The sequence below is a fragment of the Bombina bombina genome, chromosome 7 (assembly GCF_027579735.1).
Source record: "Bombina bombina isolate aBomBom1 chromosome 7, aBomBom1.pri, whole genome shotgun sequence".
NCBI lineage: Eukaryota > Metazoa > Chordata > Amphibia > Anura > Bombinatoridae > Bombina > Bombina bombina.
Genome location: NC_069505.1, coordinates 425,694,465 through 425,719,854, shown reverse-complemented (window position 1 = coordinate 425,719,854; position 25,390 = coordinate 425,694,465). Strand labels below are relative to the sequence as shown.

The following is a 25,390-nucleotide window of genomic DNA, read 5'->3' as shown; positions in this document are numbered from 1 at the left end:
AATACCGTATGGCTTTATACAGATATAGTGTCATATAGTCACACAGCGGCACTAATACAGTATGGCTTTATACAGATATAGTGTCAGGGAGTCACACAGCGGCACTAATACCGTATGGCTTTATACAGATATAGTGTCATATAGTCACACAGCGGCACTAATACCGTATGGCTTTATACAGATATAGTGTCATATAGTCACACAGCGGCACTAATACCACATGGCTTTATACAGATATAGTGTCATATAGTCACACAGCGGCACTAATACCTTATGGCTTTATACAGATATAGTGTCATATAGTCACACAGCGGCATTAATACAGTATGGCTTTATACAGATATATTGTCATATAGTCACACAGCGGCACTAATACCATATGGCTTTATACAGATATAGTGTCATATAGTCACACAGCGGCACTAATACCGTATGGCTTTATACAGATATAGTGTCATATAGTCACACAGCGGCACTAATACCGTATGGCTTTATACAGATATAGTGTCAGGGAGTCACACAGCGGCACTAATACCGTATGGCTTTATACAGATATAGTGTCAGGGAGTCACACAGTGGCACTAATACCGTATGGCTTTATACAGATATAGTGTCATATAGTCACACAGCGGCACTAATACCGTATGGCTTTATACAGATATAGTGTCAGTGAGTCACACAGCGGCACTAATACCGTATGGCTTTATACAGATATAGTGTCATATAGTCACACAGCGGCATTAATACCGTATGGCTTTTTACAGATATAGTGTCATATAGTCACACAGCGGCACTAATACCGTATGGCTTTATACAGATATAGTGTCATATAGTCACAGAGCGGCACTAATACCGTATGGCTTTATACAGATATAGTGTCATATAGTCACACAGCGGCACTAATACCGTATGGCTTTATACAGATATAGTTTCATATAGTCACACAGCGGCACTAATACCGTATGGCTTTATACAGATATAGTGTCAGGGAGTCACACAGTGGCATTAATACCGTATGGCTTTATACAGATATAGTGTCAGGGAGTCACACAGCGGCACTAATACTGTATGGCTTTATACAGATATAGTGTCATATAGTCACACAGCGGCACTAATACCGTATGGCTTTATACAGATATAGTGTCATATAGTCACACAGCGGCACTAATACCGTATGGCTTTATACAGATATAGTGTCATATAGTCACACAGCGGCACTAATACCATATGGCTTTATACAGATATAGTGTCATATAGTCACACAGCGGCATTAATACCGTATGGCTTCATACAGATATAGTGTCATATAGTCACACAGCGGCATTAATACCGTATGGCTTTATACAGATATAGTGTCAGGGAGTCACACAGCGGCACTAATACCGTATGGCTTTATACAGATATAGTGTCATATAGTCACACAGCGGCACTAATACCATATGGCTTTATACAGATATAGTGTCATATAGTCACACAGCGGCACTAATACCGTATGGCTTTATACAGACATAGTGTCATATAGTCACACAGCGGCACTAATACCATATGGCTTTATACAGATATAGTGTCATATAGTCACACAGCGGCATTAATACCGCATGGCTTTATACAGATATAGTGTCATATAGTCACACAGCGGCACTAATACCATATGGCTTTATACAGATATAGTGTAATATAGTCACACAGCGGCACTAATACCGTATATGGCTTTATACAGATATAGTGTCATATAGTCACACAGCGGCACTAATACAGTATGGCTTTATACAGATATAGTGTCAGGGAGTCACACCGCGGCACTAATACCGTATGGCTTTATACAGATATAGTGTCATATAGTCACACAGCGGCACTAATACCATATGGCTTTATACAGATATAGTGTCATATAGTCACACAGCGGCACTAATACCGTATGGCTTTATACAGATATAGTGTCATATAGTCACACAGCGGCACTAATACCGTATGGCTTTATACAGATATAGTGTCATATAGTCACACAGCGGCACTAATACCGTATGGCTTTATACAGATATAGTGTCATATAGTCACACAGCGGCATTAATACCGTATGGCTTTATACAGATATAGTGTAATATAGTCACACAGCGGCACTAATACCATATGGCTTTATACAGATATAGTGTCATATAGTCACACAGCGGCACTAATACCACATGGCTTTATACAGATATAGTGTCATATAGTCACACAGCGGCACTAATACCGTATGGCTTTATACAGATATAGTGTCATATAGTCACACAGTGGCACTAATACCGTATGGCTTCATACAGATATAGTGTCATATAATCACACAGCGGCATTAATACCGTATGGCTTTATACAGATATAGTGTCAGTGAGTCACACAGCGGCACTAATACCGTATGGCTTCATACAGATATAGTGTCAGGGAGTCACACAGCGGCACTAATACCGTATGGCTTTATACAGATATAGTGTCATATAGTCACACAGCGGCACCAATACAGTATGGCTTCATACAGATATAGTGTCATATAATCACACAGCGGCATTAATACCGTATGGCTTTATACAGATATAGTGTCAGTGAGTCACACAGCGGCACTAATACCGTATGGCTTTATACAGATATAGTGTCAGGGAGTCACACAGCGGCACTAATACCGTATGGCTTTATACAGATATAGTGTCATATAGTCACACAGCGGCACTAATACCGTATGGCTTTATACAGATATAGTGTCAGGGAGTCACACAGCTACCGTATGGCTTTATACAGATATAGTGTCATATAGTCACACAGCGGCATTAATACCGTATGGCTTTATACAGATATAGTATCATATAGTCACACAGCGGCATTAATACCGTATGGCTTTATACAGATATAGTGTCATATAGTCACACAGCGGCACTAATACCGTATAGCTTTATACAGATATAGTGTCATATAGTCACACAGTGGCACTAATACCGTATGGCTTTATACAGATATAGTGTCATATAGTCACACAGCGGCACTAATACCGTATGGCTTTATACAGATATAGTGTCATATAGTCACACAGCGGCACTAATACCGTATAGCTTTATACAGATATAGTGTCATATAGTCACACAGTGGCACTAATACCGTATGGCTTTATACAGATATAGTGTCATATAGTCACACAGCGGCACTAATACCGTATGGCTTTATACAGATATAGTGTCAGGGAGTCACACAGCGGCACTAATACCATATGGCTTTATACAGATATAGTGTCATATAGTCACACAGCGGCACTAATACCATATGGCTTTATACAGATATAGTGTCATATAGTCACACAGCGGCACTAATACCGTATGGCTTTATACAGATATAGTGTCATATAGTCACACAGCGGCACTAATACCGTATGGCTTTATACAGATATAGTGTCAGGGAGTCACACAGCTACCGTATGGCTTTATACAGATATAGTGTCATATAGTCACACAGCGGCACTAATACCGTATGGCTTTATACAGATATAGTGTCATATAGTCACACAGCGGCACTAATACCATATGGCTTTATACAGATATAGTGTCATATAGTCACACAGCGGCACTAATACCGTATGGCTTTATACAGATATAGTGTCATATAGTCACACAGCGGCACTAATACCGTATGGCTTTATACAGATATAGTGTCATATAGTCACACAGCGGCACTAATACCGTATGGCTTTATACAGATATAGTGTCAGGGAGTCACACAGCTACCGTATGGCTTTATACAGATATAGTGTCATATAGTCACACAGCGGCATTAATACCGTATGGCTTTATACAGATATAGTGTCATATAGTCACACAGCGGCACTAATACCATATGGCTTTATACAGATATAGTGTCATATAGTCACACAGCGGCACTAATACCGTATGGCTTTATACAGATATAGTGTCATATAGTCACACAGCGGCATTAATACCATATGGCTTTATACAGATATAGTGTCATATAGTCACACAGCGGCACTAATACCGTATGGCCTTATACAGATATAGTGTCATATAGTCACACAGCGGCACTAATACCCTATGGCTTTATACAGATATAGTGTCATATAGTCACACAGCGGCATTAATACCGTATGGCTTTATACAGATATAGTGTCATATAGTCACACAGCGGCACTAATACCGTATGGCTTTATACAGATATAGTGTCAGGGAGTCACACAGCGGCACTAATACCGTATGGCTTCATACAGATATAGTGTCATATAGTCACACAGCGGCATTAATACCGTATGGCTTTATACAGATATAGTGTCATATAGTCACACAGCGGCATTAATACCGTATGGCTTTATACAGATATAGTGTCATATAGTCACACAGCGGCACTAATACCGTATGGCTTTATACAGATATAGTGTCATATAGTCACACAGTGGCACTAATACCGTATGGCTTTATACAGATATAGTGTCAGGGAGTCACACAGTGGCATTAATACCGTATGGCTTTATACAGATATAGTGTCAGGGAGTCACACAGCGGCACTAATACCGTATGGCTTTATACAGATATAGTGTCATATAGTCACACAGCGGCACTAATACCGTATGGCTTTATACAGATATAGTGTCATATAGTCACACAGTGGCACTAATACCGTATGGCTTTATACAGATATAGTGTCATATAGTCACACAGCGGCACTAATACCGTATATGGCTTTATACAGATATAGTGTCATATAGTCACACAGCGGCACTAATACCGTATGGCTTTATACAGATATAGTGTCATATAATCACACAGCAGCATTAATACCGTATGGCTTTATACAGATATAGTGTCATATAGTCACACAGCGGCACTAATACCGTATGGCTTTATACAGATATAGTGTCATATAGTCACACAGTGGCACTAATACCGTATGGCTTTATACAGATATAGTGTCATATAGTCACACAGCGGCACTAATACCGTATGGCTTTATACAGATATAGTGTCATATAATCACACAGCGGCATTAATACCGTATGGCTTTATACAGATATAGTGTCATATAGTCACACAGCGGCACTAATACCGTATGGCTTTATACAAATATAGTGTCATAAAGTCACACAGCGGCATTAATACCGTATGGCTTTATACAGATATAGTGTCATATAGTCACACAGCGGCACTAATACCGTATGGCTTCATACAGATATAGTGTCATATAGTCACACAGCGGCACTAATACCACATGGCTTTATACAGATATAGTGTCATATAGTCACACAGCGGCACTAATACCGTATGGCTTTATACAGATATAGTGTCAGGGAGTCACACAGCGGCATTAATACCGTATGGCTTTATACAGATATAGTGTCATATAGTCACACAGCGGCACTAATACCGTATGGCTTTATACAGATATAGTGTCAGGGAGTCACACAGCGGCATTAATACCGTATGGCTTTATACAGATATAGTGTCATATAGTCACACAGCGGCATTAAAGGGACAGTCTACACCAGAATTTTTATTGTTTGAAAAGATAGATAATCCCTTTATTACCCATTCCCTAGTTTTGCACAACCAGCACTGTTATATTAATACACTTTGTACCTCTATGATTATCTTGTATCTAAGCCTCTGCAAACTGCCCCCTTATTTCAGTTCTTTTGACAGACATCCATTTTAGCCAATCAAAGCTTGCTCACTGGAACTCCACGTGCGTGAGCACAGTGTTATCTATATGATAAACATGAACTAACACCCTCTAGTGGTGAAAAACTGTCAAAATGCCCTGAGAGAAGAGGCGGCCTTCAAGGGCTTAGAAATTAGCATATGAACCTCCTAGGTTTAGCTTTCAACTAAGAATACCAAGAGAACAAAGCAAAATTGGTGATAAAAGTAAATTGGAAAATTGTTTAAAATTACATTCTCTATCTGAATCATGAAAGTTTATTTTGGACTAGACTGTCCCTTTAATACCGTATGGCTTTATACAGATATAGTGTCATATAGTCACACAGCGGCATTAATACCGTATGGCTTTACAGATATAGTGTCATATAATCACACAGCGGCATTAATACCGTATGGCTTTATACAGATATAGTGTCATATAGTCACACAGCGGCATTAATACCGTATGGCTTTATACAGATATAGTGTCATATAGTCACACAGCGGCATTAATACCGTATGGCTTTATACAGATATAGTGTCATATAGTCACACAGCGGCATTAATACCGTATGGCTTTATACAGATATAGTGTCATATAGTCACACAGCGGCATTAATACCGTATGGCTTTATACAGATATAGTGTCATATAGTCACACAGCGGCATTAATACCGTATGGCTTTATACAGATATAGTGTCAGGGAGTCACACAGCGGCACTAATACCGTATGGCTTTATACAGATATAGTGTCATATAGTCACACAGCGGCACTAATACCATATGGCTTTATACAGATATAGTGTCATATAGTCACACAGCGGCACTAATACCATATGGCTTTATACAGATATAGTGTCATATAGTCACACAGCGGCATTAATACTGTACGGCTTTATACAGATATAGTGTCATATAGTCACACAGCGGCATTAATACCGTATGGCTTTATACAGATATAGTGTCATATAGTCACACAGCGGCACTAATACCGTATGGCTTTATACAGATATAGTGTCATATAGTCACACAGCGGCACTAATACCATATGGCTTTATACAGATATAGTGTCATATAGTCACACAGCGGCACTAATACCATATGGCTTTATACAGATATAGTGTCATATAGTCACACAGCGGCATTAATACTGTACGGCTTTATACAGATATAGTGTCATATAGTCACACAGCGGCATTAATACCGTATGGCTTTATACAGATATAGTGTCATATAGTCACACAGCGGCACTAATACCGTATGGCTTTTTACAGATATAGTATCATATAGTCACACAGCGGTACTAATACTGCATGGCTTTATACAGATATAGTGTCATATAGTCACACAGCGGCACTAATACCGTATGGCTTTATACAGAAATAGTGTCATATAGTCACACAGCGGCACTAATACAGTATGGCTTTATACAGATATAGTGTCATATAGTCACACAGCGGCACTAATACCGTATGGCTTTATACAGATATAGTGTCATATAGTCACACAGCGGCACTAATACCGCATGGCTTTATACAGATATAGTGTCATATAGTCACACAGCGGCACTAATACCGTATGGCTTTATACAGATATAGTGTCATATAGTCACACAGCGGCACTAATACCGTATGGCTTTATACAGATATAGTGTCATATAGTCACACAGCGGCACTAATACCGTATGGCTTTATACAGATATAGTGTCATATAGTCACACAGCGGCACTAATACCGTATGGCTTTATACAGATATAGTGTCAGGGAGTCACACAGCGGCATTAATACCGTATGGCTTTATACAGATATAGTGTCAGGGAGTCACACAGCGGCATTAAAGGGACAGTCTACACCAGAATTTTTATTGTTTGAAAAGATAGATAATCCCTTTATTACCCATTCCCTAGTTTTGCACAACCAGCACTGTTATATTAATACACTTTGTACCTCTATGATTATCTTGTATCTAAGCCTCTGCAAACTGCCCCCTTATTTCAGTTCTTTTGACAGACATCCATTTTAGCCAATCAAAGCTTGCTCACTGGAACTCCACGTGCGTGAGCACAGTGTTATCTATATGATAAACATGAACTAACACCCTCTAGTGGTGAAAAACTGTCAAAATGCCCTGAGAGAAGAGGCGGCCTTCAAGGGCTTAGAAATTAGCATATGAACCTCCTAGGTTTAGCTTTCAACTAAGAATACCAAGAGAACAAAGCAAAATTGGTGATAAAAGTAAATTGGAAAATTGTTTAAAATTACATTCTCTATCTGAATCATGAAAGTTTATTTTGGACTAGACTGTCCCTTTAATACCGTATGGCTTTATACAGATATAGTGTCATATAGTCACACAGCGGCATTAATACCGTATGGCTTTACAGATATAGTGTCATATAATCACACAGCGGCATTAATACCGTATGGCTTTATACAGATATAGTGTCATATAGTCACACAGCGGCATTAATACCGTATGGCTTTATACAGATATAGTGTCATATAGTCACACAGTGGCATTAATACAGATATAGTGTCATATAGTCACACAGCGGCATTAATACCGTATGGCTTTATACAGATATAGTGTCAGGGAGTCACACAGCGGCATTAATACCGTATGGCTTTATACAGATATAGTGTCAGGGAGTCACACAGCGGCACTAATACCATATGGCTTTATACAGATATAGTGTCATATAGTCACACAGCGGCACTAATACCATATGGCTTTATACAGATATAGTGTCATTTAGTCACACAGCTGCACTAATACCATATGGCTTTATACAGATATAGTGTCATATAGTCACACAGCGGCATTAATACTGCACGGCTTTATACAGATATAGTGTCATATAGTCACACAGCGGCATTAATACCGTATGGCTTTATACAGATATAGTGTCATATAGTCACACAGCGGCACTAATACCGTATGGCTTTATACAGATATAGTGTCATATAGTCACACAGCGGCACTAATACCATATGGCTTTATACAGATATAGTGTCATATAGTCACACAGCGGCACTAATACCATATGGCTTTATACAGATATAGTGTCATATAGTCACACAGCGGCATTAATACTGTACGGCTTTATACAGATATAGTGTCATATAGTCACACAGCGGCATTAATATCGTATGGCTTTATACAGATATAGTGTCATATAGTCACACAGCGGCACTAATACCGTATGGCTTTTTACAGATATAGTATCATATAGTCACACAGCGGCACTAATACCACATGGCTTTATACAGATATAGTGTCATATAGTCACACAGCGGCATTAATACCGTATGGCTTTATACAGATATAGTGTCATATAGTCACACAGCGGCATTAATACCGTATGGCTTTATACAGATATAGTGTCATATAGTCACACAGCGGCACTAATACCGTATGGCTTTTTACAGATATAGTATCATATAGTCACACAGCGGTACTAATACTGCATGGCTTTATACAGATATAGTGTCATATAGTCACACAGCGGCACTAATACCGTATGGCTTTATACAGATATAGTGTCATATAGTCACACAGCGGCACTAATACCGTATGGCTTTATACAGATATAGTGTCATATAGTCACACAGCGGCACTAATACCGCATGGCTTTATACAGATATAGTGTCATATAGTCACACAGCGGCATTAATACAGTATGGCTTTATACAGATATAGTGTCATATAGTCACACAGCGGCACTAATACCGTATGGCTTTATACAGATATAGTGTCAGCGAGTTACACAACAGCACTAATACCGTATGGCTCTTTGTTACTAGGATAATGTAGTGCAAAATAAACCCCTTGTGAGCTGCACCAGTAAACATTTTATTGTTGATGTTTGTATGTCAGTGTTTCACTGCTGTGACACTTTAAATCAATATGCATCTGTATAGCTCCGTATAAGTACAGTACTAACAGTACAAATGGACATAAAACTCCAAATTCTTCTTTCATGATTTAGATAGAGAGTACAATTTTTCAAAAAGGTAATAATTTACTTTGTTCTCATGGTAATGCTTGTTGAACAGCATACCTAGGTAGGTAGAGTGCATGTTTCTGGATCGCATATTGTGCAAAGGTATAACAGTTTTAAAAGCATTCTTGCTACCATATAGTGTTACAGAAAGGTACATCCTGAGACTACCTACCTGCTTTTTAATGAAGGATATCAGAAGAAATAAAGTAACTTTGATAATGGAAATAAATTGAGCAAATGTGTTTTTTTGCTTTTTAATTTTGCTCTGTAACTGAATAATCAATCTAGTCCTTTTAAATGTACTTTAAATCACTGCTGTGTAAGGTGTGTAGCAGTAATTTACATGCTGATTGCTCGTCTATGCTGAGGGTAGTTAAGTGTTAAAGGGACACTGAACCCACATTTTTTTTCTTTCATGATTCAGATAGAGCATGCAATTTTAAGCAATTTTCTAATTTACTCCTATTATCAATTTTTTCTTCGTTCTCTTGCTATCTTTATTTGAAAAAGAAGGCATCTAAGCTGAGGGGCCAGCACATTTTTGGTTCAGAACCATGGACAGCACTTGTTTATTGGTGCTGTCCAATCAGCAAGGAGAACCCAAGTTGTTCACCAAAAATGGGCCGGCATCTAAACTTACATTCTTGCTTTTCAAATAAAGATACCAAGAGAATGAAGAAAAATTGATAATAGGAGTAAATTAGAAAGTTGCTTAAAATTGCTTCTCTATCTGAATAACAAAAGAAAAAAATTGGGTTCAGTGTCCCTTTAATAATGCCACTGCTGTTATGGGTAATTAAGGAGTTAAAAATCACTGCTGCGTCCTGGGCAACCATGGGGTTAAATCAATTAATTGTGTATAACAGAGCAGTGATTTAACACATTAATAGCCCAGTGTTTCAGAGATCTTCTCTCTCGGTTATCTTATCACACTATACAGATGCACAAAGGATTGAAGAGGGCAATAATGTTACTCACCTCCTCTATGAACAGCCACGGGTGGCACGGACCACCCAAAAGAGACGGCTTTTTCAGTCCGTGCTCAAAGATGGCCTTAATGCTGGGACACAACGTTCCGCGTACAAGGTCAGTGATTCCTTCTGTCACTGAATCATCCCCGGCCACTGAATACTGCAATATGTAAGGAACAGCTTGTGTTAGACACGAGGACGTGACATCACTGTGCACATTAACAGCTAATGCCATTATATGAATTCCTTATCACTTACATGCATCATGACTAAGGCCAAGTAGGCCGAAACGTTGCCACAAAGGATTCAATAAAGTGCTTTCTATAATGGTGCTGTGACAGTTTATTGGATTATATGAATTCTTGTGACACTGGCTACCGAGAGCCTCTCTCTCACGTGCACAATATCACACTACGTTATCAGCAGCTAATACAGAGGGATTATATGAATTCATGTGACACTGGATACTGAGAGCCTCTCTCACGTGCACAATATCCCACTACGTTATCAGCAGCTAATACAGAGGGATTAAATTAATTCATGTGACACTGGATACTGAGAGCCTCTCTCACGTGCACAATATCACACTAAGTTATCAGCAGCTATACAGAGGGATTATATGAATTCATGTGACACTGGCTACCGAGAGCCCCTCTCTCACGTGCACAATATCACACTACGTTATCAGCAGCTAATACAGAGGGATTATATGAATTCATGTGACACTGGATACCGAGAGCCTCTCTCACGTGCACAATATCACACTAAGTTATCAGCAGCTATACAGAGTGATTAAATGAATTCATGTGACACTGGATACTGAGAGCCTCTCTCACGTGCACAATATCCCACTACGTTATCAGCAGCTATACAGAGGGATTAAATTAATTCCAGTGACACTGGATACCGAGAGCCTCTCTCTCACGTGCACAATATTGCACTACGTTATCAGCAGCTATACAGAGGGATTATATGAATTCATGTGACACTGGATACCGAGAGCCCCTCTCTCACGTGCACAATATCACACTAAGTTAGCAGCAGTTAATACAGAGGGATTAAATGAATTTCTGTGACACTGGATACCGAGAGCCTCTCTCTCACGTGCACAATATCACACTAAGTTATCAGCAGCTAATACAGAGGGTATATATGAATTCCTGTGACACTGGATACCGAGAGCCTCTCTCTCACGTGCACAATATCGCACTACGTTATCAGCAGCTAATACAGAGGGTATATATGAATTCCTGTGACACTGGATACTGAGAGCCTCTCTCTCACGTGCACAATATCACACGTTATCAGCAGCTAATACAGAGGGATTATATGAATTCATGTGACACTGGCTACCGAGAGCCTCTCTCACGTGCACAATATTGGACTAAGTTATCAGCAGCTAATACAGAGGGGTTATATGACTTCCAGTGACACTGGATACAGAGAGCCCCTCTCTCACGTGCACAATATCGCACTATGTTATCAGCAGCTATACAGAGGGATTAAATGAATTCCAGTGACACTGGATACCGAGAGCCTCTCTCTCACGTGCACAATATCACACTAAGTTATCAGCAGCTAATACAGAGGGATTATATGAATTCCTGTGACACTGGATACTGAGAGCCTCTCTCTCACGTGCACAATATCACACTACGTTATCAGCAGCTAATACAGAGGGATAATATGAATTCCTGTGACACTGGATACCGAGAGCCTCTCTCTCACGTGCACAATATCGCACTACGTTATCAGCAGCTAATACAGAGGGATTAAATTAATTCATGTGAAACTGGATACTGAGAGCCCCTCTCTCACGTGCACAATATCGCACTACGTTATCAGCAGCTAATACAGAGGGATTAAATTAATTCATGTGAAACTGGATACTGAGAGCCCCTCTCTCACGTGCACAATATCGCACTACGTTATCAGCAGCTAATACAGAGGGATTAAATTAATTCATGTGACACTGGATACTGAGAGCCTCTCTCACGTGCACAATATCGCACTAAGTTATCAGCAGCTATACAGAGAGATTAAATGAATTCATGTGACACTGGATACTGAGAGCCTCTCTCACGTGCACAATATCGCACTACGTTATCAGCAGCTATACAGAGTGATTAAATGAATTCCTGTTACACTGGATACCGAGAGCCTCTCTCTCACGTGCACAATATCGCACTCCGTTATCAACAGCTAATACAGAGTGATTAAATGAATTCCTGTTACACTGGATACTGAGAGCCTCTCTCTCACGTGCACAATATCGCAGTACGTCATCAGCAGCTAATACAGAGGGATAATATGAATTCATGTGACACTGGATACTGAGAGCCTCTCTCTCACGTGCACAATATCACACTACGTTATCAGCAGCTATACAGAGGGATTATATGAATTCATGTGACACTGGATACTGAGAGCCTCTCTCTCACGTGCACAATATTGCAGTACGTCATCAGCAGCTAATACAGAGGGATAATATGAATTCATGTGACACTGGATACTGAGAGCCTCTCTCTCACGTGCACAATATTGCAGTACGTCATCAGCAGCTAATACAGAGGGATTATATGAATTCATGTGACACTGGCTACCGAGAGCCTCTCTCTCACGTGCACAATATTGGACTAAGTTATCAGCAGCTAATACAGAGGGGTTATATGACTTCCAGTGACACTGGATACAGAGAGCCCCTCTCTCACGTGCACAATATCGCACTATGTTATCAGCAGCTATACAGAGGGATTAAATGAATTCCAGTGACACTGGATACAGAGAGCCCCTCTCTCACGTGCACAATATCACACTAAGTTATCAGCAGCTAATACAGAGGGATTATATGAATTCCTGTGACACTGGATACTGAGAGCCTCTCTCTCACGTGCACAATATCACACTACGTTATCAGCAGCTAATACAGAGGGATAATATGAATTCCTGTGACACTGGATACCGACAGCCTCTCTCACATGCACAATATCGCAGTACGTCATCAGCAAAGACCCATCATTATTTACAGTGCAAACTAATATATTCGCTCTCACCTCTTTACTTCGCTCATCGAGGATATCTACAAACTTCGCAGGAAACCAACCTAAACAGAAAAGAAAACAGAAGAGAGTGATAATTAGAATGATTACCACGTCCTCAGAGCTCTGGTTAACTGTTTTGCGAAACAAACAAAAAACACATCAAAAATGCATTACAAACTACAGCTACACTCATAATAACACTGTCTAATAAATACATTACACAGTACAGTTACACACATAAGAACACTATCTAATAAATACATTACTAACTACAGCTACACTCATAATAACACTATCTAATAAATACATTACACAGTACAGTTACACATATAATAAAACTGTCTAATAAATATACATTACACAGTACAGTTACACTCATTGTAACACTGTCTAATAAATATATATTACACAGTACAGTTACACTCATAATAACACTATCTAATAAATATACATTACACAGTACAGTTACACATATAATAAAACTGTCTAATAAATATACATTACACAGTACAGTTACACTCATTGTAACACTGTCTAATAAATATATATTACACAGTACAGTTACACTCATAATAACACTATCTAATAAATATACATTACACAGTACAGTTACACTCATGATAACACTGTGTAATAAAAATACATTACACAGTACAGTTACTCTCATAATAACACTAATAAATATACATTACACAGTACAGTTACACACAAAATAACACCAGATAATAAATATACATTACACAGTACAGTTACACACATAATAACACTATCTAATAAATACACTACTAACTACAGCTACTCTCATAATAACACCATCTAATAAATACATTACACAGTACAGTTACACTCATAATAACACTGTCTAATAAATATACATTACACAGTACAGTTACACACATAATAACACCATCTAATAAATATACATTACACAGTACAGTTACACACATAATAACACTATCTAATAAATACACTACTAACTACAGTTACTCTCATAATAACACTATCTAATAAATATACATTACACAGTACAGTTACACTCATAATAACACCATCTAATAAATATACATTACACAGTACAGTTACACTCATAATAACACCATCTAATAAAAAACAGAATTTATGCTTACCTGATAAATTACTTTCTCTTGCGGTGTATCCAGTCATCCTTACTTGTGGGATATTCTCATTCCCTACAGGAAGTGGCAAAAAGAGCACACAGCAGAGCTGTCCATATAGCTCCCCCTCTGGCTCCGCCTCCCAGTCATTCGACCGACGGTTAGGAGAAACCATAGGGTACAGTGGTGACTGTAGTTTAAACAAGAAATTTTAACCTGACTTAATTGCCAGGGCGGGCTGTGGACTGGATACACCGCTAGAAAGTAATTTATCAGGTAAGCATAAATTCTGTTTTCTCTTGCAAGGTGTATCAAGGCCACAGATTCATCCTTACTTGTGGGATACCAATACCAAAGCTTTAGGACACGGATGAAGGGAGGGAACAAGACAGGTAACCTAAACGGAAGGCACCACTGCTTGCAAAACCTTTCTCCCAAAAATAGCCTCCGAAGAAGCAAAAGTATCGAATTTGTAAAATTTGGCAAAAGTATGCAATGAAGACCAAGTCGCTGCCTTACAAATCTGTTCAACAGAAGCCTCATTCTTGAAGGCCCAAGTGGAAGCCACAGCTCTGGTGGAATGAGCTGTAATTCGTTCAGGAGGCTGCTGCCCAGCAGTCTCATAAGCCAATCGGATGATGCTTTTGAACCAGAAGGAAAGAGAGGTAGCCGTCGCTTTTTGACCTCTCCTCTTACCAGAATAGACAACAAACAAAGATGATGTTTGTCTGAAATCCTTAGTTGCTTGTAAATAGAATTTCAAAGCACGAACCACATCAAGATTGTGTAAAAGCCGTTCCTTCTTAGAAGCTGGATTAGGACACAGAGAATGAACAATGATTTCCTGGTCAATGTTCTTATTAGAAACAACTTTAGGAAGAAAACCAGGTTTGGTACGCAAAACTACCTTATCTGCATGGAACCCCAGATAGGGTGAATTACACAGCAAAGCAGACAATTCAGAAACTCTTCGAGCAGAAGATATAGCTACCAAAAACAAAACTTTCCAAGATAATAACTTAATATCTACAGAATGTAAAGGTTCAAACGGAACCCCTTGAAGAACTGAAAGAACTAAATTTAGACTCCATGGAGGAGCCACTGGTTTATAGACAGGCTTGATTCTGACTAACGCCTGTGCAAACGCTTGAACATCTGGTACTTCTGCCAGACGCTTGTGTAAAAGATAGACAGAGTGGATATCTGCCCCTTTAAGGAACTAGCTGATAAACCTTTCTCCAATCCTTCTTGGAGAAAAGACAATATCCTTGGAATCCTAATCTTACTCCACGAGTAGACCCTTGGATTCACACCAACAAAGATATTTCCGCCATATCTTATGGTAAATTTTCCTGGTGACAGGTTTTCTAGCTTGGATCAGAGTATCTATGACTGATTCAGAGAACCCACGCTTGGATAGAATTAAGCGTTTCAATCTCCAAGCAGTCAGCTGCAGAGAAACTAGATTTGGATGCTTGAATGGACCCTGTATTAGGGACAGATGACATGTCCACTAGGTCTGCATACCAAGTCCTGCGTGGCCACGCAGGCGCTATCAGAATTTACCGAGGCCTTCTCCTGTTTGATTCTGGCTACCAGCCGAGGGAGAAGGGGGAAACGGTGGAAAGGACATAGGCCAGATTGAAGGACCAAGGCGCTACTAGAGCATCTATCAATGCCGCCTTGGGGTCCCTGGACCTGGAACCGTAAAGAGGAAGTTTGGTGTTCTGACGGGACGCCATCAGATCCAACTCTGGGAAATGCCCCATAGCTGAGTTCAGCTGAGCAAATACCTCTGGGTGGAGTTCCCACTCCCCCGGTGTGAAAATCTGATGACTTAGGAAATCCGCTTCCCAGTTGTCTACATCCTGGGATGTGAATTGCAGATAGATGGCAAAGAGTGATCCCTCCGCCCACCTGATTATCTTGGTTACTTCCTTCATCGCTAAGGTAACTCTTGTTCCTCCCTGATGATTTATGTATCTACAGTCGTTATGTTGGTCCGACTGGAAATCTGATGACTTGGGGGCGGGTGGTGGGGGGCGCCGCTAGCTGAGGCCATGCCTGGAGCGTGTTGGAATAATTGCTCTCAGTTCCATAAATGTTTATCGGGAGAAGAGACTCTTCCCGAGGACCATAGGCCTGAGCTTTCAGGGATTCCCAGACCACGGCCCCTGCACATTCCCTGCGACAGGTTGATTCCTGAGGACAACCACCAGAGAAGAGAATCTTTTGTCTCCTCAAATCCAACTGGACCAGAAAACCAATCTGCATAATCTCCTTCCACTGTTTGAGCAATGTACAATTGCAGTGGCCTGAGATGAATTCGAGCAAAAGGGACTACGTCCATTGCTGCTACATTAATCCGATTACCTCCATGCACTGAGCTACAGATGGCCGAGGAATGGAATGAAGAACTCGGCAAGTACTTAGAAGCTTTAACCTTCTGACCTCTTGCCAGAAAATATTTTCAATCCTATCTACCGAGTCTATTAATGTTCCCAGGAAGGGGAACCCTTGTGAGCGGGGACAGGAGAACATTTTCGGGTGTTCACCTTCCACCACATGAGACCTAGAAAGGCCAGAACAATATCCGTATGAGCCTTGGCTCTGGGAAAAGACGACGCCTGTATTAAGATGTCGTCCAGATAGGTTGCTACTGTAATGCCCCCGCGGTCTCAGTACCGCTAGAAGGGACCCTAAGCACCTTTGTGAAAATTCTGGGAGCGGTGGCCAACCCGAAGGGAAGGGCCACAAACTGGTAATGCCTTATCCAGAAAAGCGAACCTTAGGAACTGATGGTGATCTTTGTGGATAGGAATATGAAGGTACGCATCCTTTAGATCCACGGTAGTCATATATTGACCTCTCCTGGATCATCGGTAAGATTGTCCGAATGGTTTCACATCTTGGAAAGATGGAACTCTGAGGAATTTGTTTAGAATTGTTAGATCCAGGATTGGTCTGAAAGTTCCTTCCTTTTTGGGAACCACAAACAGTTTGAGTAAAAATCCAGTCCTTGTTCCGTAATTGGAACTGGATATATCACTCCCATCTTGAGTAGATCTTCTACACAGCGTAAGAATGCCTCTTTTCTTTGTCTGGTCTGTAGGGACAGACGAGAAATGTGGAACCTTCCCCTTGAGGAGAGTCCTTGAATTCTAGAAGATATCCCTGAGCAACTATCTCTAATGCCCAGGGATCGGGAAACATCTCTTTGCCCCAAGCACTGAGCAAAGAGAGAGAGTCTGCCCCCTACCAGATCCGGTCCCGGATCGGGGGCTACCACTTCATGCTGTCTTAGTAGCAGCTGCAGGCTTCTTGGCCTGTTTACCACTTGTTCCAGCCCTGCAAAGGCTTCCAGGTTGCCTTGGGCTGTGAGTGTTACCCTCTTGCTTTGCGGTAAGCAGAAGCAGAAGCAGGGACCGCTCCTGAAGTTGCGAAAGGAAGGAAAATTAGCCTTGTTTTTAGCCTTAAAAGGCCTATCTTGCGCGAGGGCATGGGCCCTTTCCCCCAGTGATATCCGAAATAATCTCTTTCAACTCGGGCCCGAAAAGGGGTCTTTCCCTTGGAAAGGATATTCAGTAATTTTGTTTTGGACGGACACGTCGGCCGATCCATGATTTAAGCCAAAGCGCTCTGCGCGCCATGAGGGGCAAAAACTAGAATTTTTCGCCGCTAACTTAGCTAATTGCAAAGCGGCAACCTGTGATAAAAGAATTAGCCAGCTTTAGAGCATTATTCTATTCGTCATATGAGGTCTCCGTCTGGAGCGACTCCTCCAGCGCCTCAAACCAGAAAGCCGCTGCAAGTAGGTTTACAGGTAATAATGCGGCAATAGGTTGGAGAAGGAAACCATGTTTGAACGAATATATTTTCTTTAGTAAACTTTCTAATTTTTTATCCATAGGATCTTTGAAAGCACAACTGTCTTCAATTGGTATGGTTGTGCGCTTGGCTAGAGTTGAAACTGCCTTCCTCTACCTTAGGGACCGTCTGCCACGCGTCCCACTGGGATCAGTTATGGGAACATTTTCTTAAAGATAGGTGGGGGAACAAAAGGTACACCTGGTCTTTCCCACTCCCTAGCCACAATATCCGCCACCCTCTTAGGGATCGAAACGCATCAGTGTATACAGGGGACTTCTAGATATTTGTCCATTTTACACAATTTCTCTGGGACCACCATAGAGTCACAATCATCCAGAGTTGATAAGACCTCCCTAAGCAGTACGCGGAGGTGTTCCATTTAAATTTAAATGCTAGTGAATCTGATTCTGCCCGCTGAGAAACTTTACCTGAATCTGAAATTTTTCCCTCAGACATAACATCCCCTCGCCCCTACTTCAGAGTGTTGTGAGGGTACATCAAGATAAGCCTCCCAAAGCTTCCGACTGCTCCTCATCTGTTCTCAAACAGAGTTATCGCGCTTTTTAGGGAAAAACTGGCAGTTTGGATAGAAAGACCGCAAGGGAATTATCCATGACTAGCGCCAGTTGTGTAATAGGTGCTAATGCACTAGAGGTACTAGGTATCGCTTGAGCAGGCGTAGCTGGTGATGGACACATGGGGAGAGGACGGCGGGACTATCCTTCATTACCTTCAGTTCAAAGAATCATCTAGGGCTATATTTTTAAGTGACACATATATGATCTTTAAAGTGTATAGACACATTAGTGCACTTGGGACACATTTTGAGTGGGGGTTCCACCATGGCTTCTGAACACATAGAGCAAGGCTTTTCCTTAGGTGTCAGACATGTTTAACAGTTTGGTATTATACACAAGCAGGCTTGGGAAAAACACTTTATGTAATAAAAAATACAATTTGCAATAAATGGTACGTGTGCCTTTAAGATAATAAAAGCGCACACAATTATTACAAAACGTGAAAAATGAACCAAATCTCTTGAAATTTTTACAGGTATGTGCCTAATGCTTCGATATGATTGCACAGCAAGTACTTCCCTAAGGATTGATTTGAGAAAAATCAAGCCTCCTGAAGTCCTCAAGCAGTCTCTGGACCCATGTGAAGCAGCATGCAGGGAAATCTTGTCAGAATAAACTGCGCAACTGAGGCGCCAAATTAGCCCTCCCACTCCACTCCGGAGCTGTGGGCCTTCAGAACCCAATTTAGGTGACTAAAAATAATGCCATGTGGAATAAAACCCCATTAAACACATCAAAAGTGCTTAAAAGTGTCAATAAAGAGGTATTTTTCTAAACAAAATAATCGATTGCCCTGTTAAAGTGATAACCAGAGAATTGAGCCCACTTAAATAAGCCTCTCTTCCCACATGGGGGAATCTTGTCAGTCTTCGTAGCATTATCTTGTCTTGACTAGAAAAAAGATGACTGAAACATACCTCAAAGCAGTTAAGCCTGCAAACTGTTCCCACCCAACTGAAGTTTTCTGGTACTCCTCAGTCCTGTGTGGGAACAGCAATGGATTTTAGTTACAACATGCTAAAATCATTTTCCTCTCAGCAGAATTTCTTCATCATATTTCTGCCAGAGAGTAAATAGCACAAACCGGTACTATTTAAAAATAACAAACTTTTGATTGAAGATATAAAAACTTCAAATCTAACACCACATTCACTTTACCCTCGCGTGGAGATGCTACTTGTTAGAGCGGCAAAGAGAATGACTGGGGGGCGGAGCCAGAGGGGGAGCTATATGGACAGCTCTGCTGTGTGCTCTCTTTGCCACTTCCTGTAGGGAATGAGAATATCCCACAAGTAAGGATGAATCCGTGGACTGGATACACCTTGCAAGAGAAATACATTACACAGCACAGTTACACACATAATAACACCATCTAATAAATACATTACTAACTACAGCTACACTCATAATAACACAATCTAATAAATATACATGACACAGTACAGTTACACACGTAATAACACTATCTAATAAATATACATTACACAGTACAGTTACACACATAACACTGTCTAATAAATATACATGACACAGTACAGTTACACACATAATAACACTATCTAATAAATATACATTACACAGTAGTTACACACATAACACTGTCTAATAAATATACATTACACAGTACAGTTACACTCATAACACTATCTAATAAATATACCTTACACAGTACAGTTACACTCATAATAACACCATCTAATACATATAAATTACACAGTAAAGTTACACACATAATAAAGCTATCTAATAAATATACATTACACAGTACAGTTACACTCATAATAACACCATCTAATAAAAATACATTATACAGCACAGTTACACTCAGAATAACACCATCTAATAAATATACATTACACAGTACAGTTAAACACATAATAACACTATCTAATAAATATACATTACACAGTACAGTTACACACATGATAACACTATCTAATAAATATACATTACACAGTACAGTTACACACATAACACCAGATAATAAATATACATTACACAGTACATTTACACACATAATAACACTATCTAATAAATATACATTACATAGTACAGTTACACACATAACACTATCTAATAAATATACATTACACAGAACAGTTACACACATAATAACACTATCTAATAAATACATTACTAACTACAGCAACACTCATAATAACACTGTCTAATAAAAAAAAAAATTAAATATTGCACAAAAAAGTTATAAGGGCTGAAAGATATGAGGTCTCAGGTGTGAGAGGAAGTGCATTGGAGCCCTTTACGGTCAAGTGGATAAAAACTTATTCATGCAATATTCATATTTAATAAAGTGTTATACTGTGTATTTACTGTAAATATTTCCCATTCACATAGCAGAATATATTCTAAGTATTTTTAAATATATATTCCTATATATAAATATATATCTGTATATATTTATACTTAGATATAACTCTATTTTTATATATATATATATATATATATATATATATATATATATATATATATATATATATATATATATATATATATATATATAAAAATATTTAAATATTTTCATGTCGGGTTTGCGCACTTGAGAAAATACGATCGCTTTATTTCCCCCCACTTATTTTGTTCCATTGACTCAAACTGACAAAAAAATTGGCACAAATGCTTAAAGGAGCAGTAAGCATATAAAATTTACCTGGCAAATTAGTTTACTGCAGGTGGCTGATAAATCTTGTAAACACTGTCCTTTTAATGAGAGGTGAAGAGCTCCTTTCTTAATAAATGACTGAGCTCTTGTCTGCTCAGTGGCACTGATGGTCACACTGAATACCTGAGAGGGCTGGATGTGGCCCAAGGGACATACTTTGGACATCCCTGATTTAAAGGGATTTAAAGGGATTAAAACTTAAAAATATAATTCCTCATTAAGTGTTTAATAATGTTTTTATGTTGCTGCTTTCTTTGTAATTTACCTTTGTAAAATTTAATTTTTCTCTGATCCAGTAAGAATCAAGTGCATCGTACAGAATCCAAAAACCTTACGCTGTAACATGCTACACACTTATTGCTTGATCTGTGCAGGAGCGTATTTATATATCTGCCCCTAACTGGTCACAGTAGAGGATAAGGTAACCTAGAGACTTTTCAAGGGGTGTGTCCCTAGGCTGCAAAACAATTCAAATTTGGTAACATACATACAGTGCCCAAGACATGTGACCGCTCCTGAGCCTACATCATTATGCTCTTATGGAAAGGGGCTAAGTTTCCTCAATTTCCATTTCCCTTTAACTTTCTCCAAACAAAACATACGTGACCTGTGTTATTGCTGCTCTTTTCTATGCACCACTGCATCAAGGTCTCAAGGCCTGAACCGTGCAGATATCTGCAGCAGCACCTTGTGACGTGTGATCGGACAGTTTAGCGAAGGGCCGGAGAGGGAAAACTAAAAAAGATAAATGAATTTTCTCACCTCGGAGTCCGTTTAACTCTCCCACCCAGCAGTGCTCATCCTTCTGTGAAATGATCTGCGGAGAGAGGACACATCGGTTACTACAACTAACAGCTACACCATAGCGCCTAGTTCTCATGCTGTCATCCACGTGCCCTGCAGTTACCGTGATGATGTCGTTCTTGCGAAACCCGAGCTCGTCATCATCATGGCGCTCAAAGTCCAGCAAAGCCTTGGCCCTGCGCCGCCTGCTCCTGGAGCAGGACACATAGTTCTCGTGATCCCTCTGGTGGCTCTCCATTGAGTAATCGGGAGTCAGGTCCTGAGAGTAGAGAGATTGAGGTCACATTTCATCATTTACATTTTTTAATGGAAAATAGTCAAGGAAAATAAACTGCTTTTAAGCAACAGGGGTCATTTATTTCCTGCTAAAATACCAGAATAAAACTTATCACTTACAAGTTACCCAATGAGATAACAATATAAAGTATAGCGTCCCTAGCTATCCCATGCACAGTGCGTATGCATCCCAGCTTATCAGGTACTATATATAAATTATATAGGGCCCAGTTTGCTATGCTAACCTTTCATGTTAGACCACTTTACTCTGTTTGTACTACGTCCCTTTAAAGCAATCTCAAAACATTTACCTGTATGTGAAAACACTTTACTGTTTACTGGTTCAATACCAACCCAACAGGGCGCCAGACACAAATTAGTGTAATTAATGAAATGCAGTGTATTCTTTAGATATATATATTTATAGTAACCTGTCTGACAAATCCATGGAACTGGTTGTAACCACATGAAATTACTTCTTAGGTGAGCACAGACATATTTTATCATCTGCCCACAAAGGAAGTGTTGCTATATACAAATTGTGCTTAGGGTAAGTGACCTAAATACAGGACTCATCATCATGCTAAATATTGTTTTATATAAAAAGTACGCTCTTATTTTCTTAAAGGGATAAAGTTTGTTTTTTTCTTCAATCAGTTCTGGGAACGGACAAGTTTACTTAAGCTGTTGCTTGGGTTTCCCAGTGGCTGATCACAAGATTCCTCCAGAAACATCTGTTTTATCTGGCAGCAGCTAAACTGACGTCAGATATAAATGTCATTATTGTTAATTAGTGAGCAATGTGTCCCTTGGGATCAGGTACTCACAAACATGCATTTCCTGTTATATATATATAGTTAAATTTAAAGAGACATGAAACCCAAATGCTTTCTTTCATGATCCACATAGAACAAACACATTTAAACAACTTTACAATTTACTTATATTAGCTAATTTGCTTAGTTCTCTTGGTGTCCTTTGTTGAAAAGCATACCTAGGTAGGCTCAGAAGGTAGAAGCTATCTGCTGATTGGTGGCTGCACATATGTGCCTCTTATCATTGGGTCACCAGATGTGTTAAGCTAGCTCCTTGAAGTGCATTGCTGCTTCTTCAATAAAGGATACCAAGAGAATAAAGCAAAAATTGATCAATTGGAAAGTTGTTAAAAATTTTATGTTCTATCTGAATCATGAAAGAAAAATGTTGTGTTTCATATCCCTTTAACATGTATACAAAGTGCTGTTTCTCTATGCATAAAGACACTTGTTTGAGATTAATGATAAAGTCTGACTCACAATGTTGCAGTTTTTGGGGTCTGTGCACTGGAAATGCCGTGCGACCTGCATGATGGCCTCTCGCAAATCAGCTACCAGCGCCGTCTGCTTGATATTTTTTGACTTCAGTGCCTCAAAGTCGTCATCGCCTGTAAGGACAAGAAATTAGAGATCTCGCACACATTTACATACAAAGCAGAGAGCCAACTGCTTCCAAGACAAATCCTCGCTTACCAAACAACAGCATTGTGATCCCGGATTTTCTGCGCTGACTCTGTCGTCTCATTATCTGCAATAAAACAGACAAGTGTAAAGTAGCAGAGAATTCTTCATTTGCACAAGACAATTAAAAACGTGCGAAAAACCATTACGTATGATTTGTGGTTTCATTTTTAAAAAGCAGAAAAAAAACTATTCTGTGAATACGGAACACAAACTAAATTTAGCGCTGTCTCCGCTAATAAACAAGATGTATTACATCTGAAAGGCCAGAAAACCATTTATAGTCCCATTTAAAGTCATTACTGAGGACCGTTTCTGGGTTTCATGTGGAAAACCAGATCATTATCAGGACATGAGCAGTATTTACAATAATAAATCATTAGTGCTCATGTTATCTCACACCCTGTGACAGAGGCGGTGAATATTCACAGATCAGTGATGCAGTTGAGTTTTTACAGCTGTATTGTGCGCTTCGGGGAGCGGTACATTTTTTTGCCATTTTATACACAGTGTAAAAGTTACCCAGCATGCATAAGAAACACATGAATAAAAGAGAGAGATGCAGCCAATGCAAATATGTAACACTCCCGCTCTGTATCGTGCGCGCTCACCTGCAGTACACAATACAGCTACCAAACAGCTGTCAACTGTTACAGAGTGCAAAAATACCTACGTGCCTAAGATAGGGGCCCCTAGTATAAAGACGTGAAGCTTAACCAACAAGTTTTAGTAAGGGGTTATAAATAAAATAATTAATTTGAAGAGAGCTTCTGGCACAGCGGGAAACTAATAGCATAATGAATTGTAATCATGCTATTATAGTCAATGTAAAAAATGGTGTTAGAGTTAAAGGGACGTGAAATCCATGTTTCAGACAGAGAATGCAATT

The 25,390-nt window shown here is 39.6% G+C and overlaps 1 protein-coding gene across 1 annotated transcript in view; it reads right to left on the bottom strand.

Annotated features, from left to right (window-relative positions):
• The window catches only part of SGSM3 (small G protein signaling modulator 3), a gene marked incomplete at its 5' end in the record, with an annotated part of 74,605 nt that extends 50,037 nt beyond the window's left edge, over nucleotides 1-24,568 (bottom strand). The window contains 6 exon segments of the mRNA XM_053721292.1: nucleotides 10,649-10,801; nucleotides 13,695-13,744; nucleotides 22,688-22,742; nucleotides 22,833-22,988; nucleotides 24,301-24,428; nucleotides 24,514-24,568. Coding sequence (XP_053577267.1) covers nucleotides 10,649-10,801; nucleotides 13,695-13,744; nucleotides 22,688-22,742; nucleotides 22,833-22,988; nucleotides 24,301-24,428; nucleotides 24,514-24,568 — 597 coding nt within the window.
• Nucleotides 24,569-25,390: the final 822 nt, after the last annotated feature.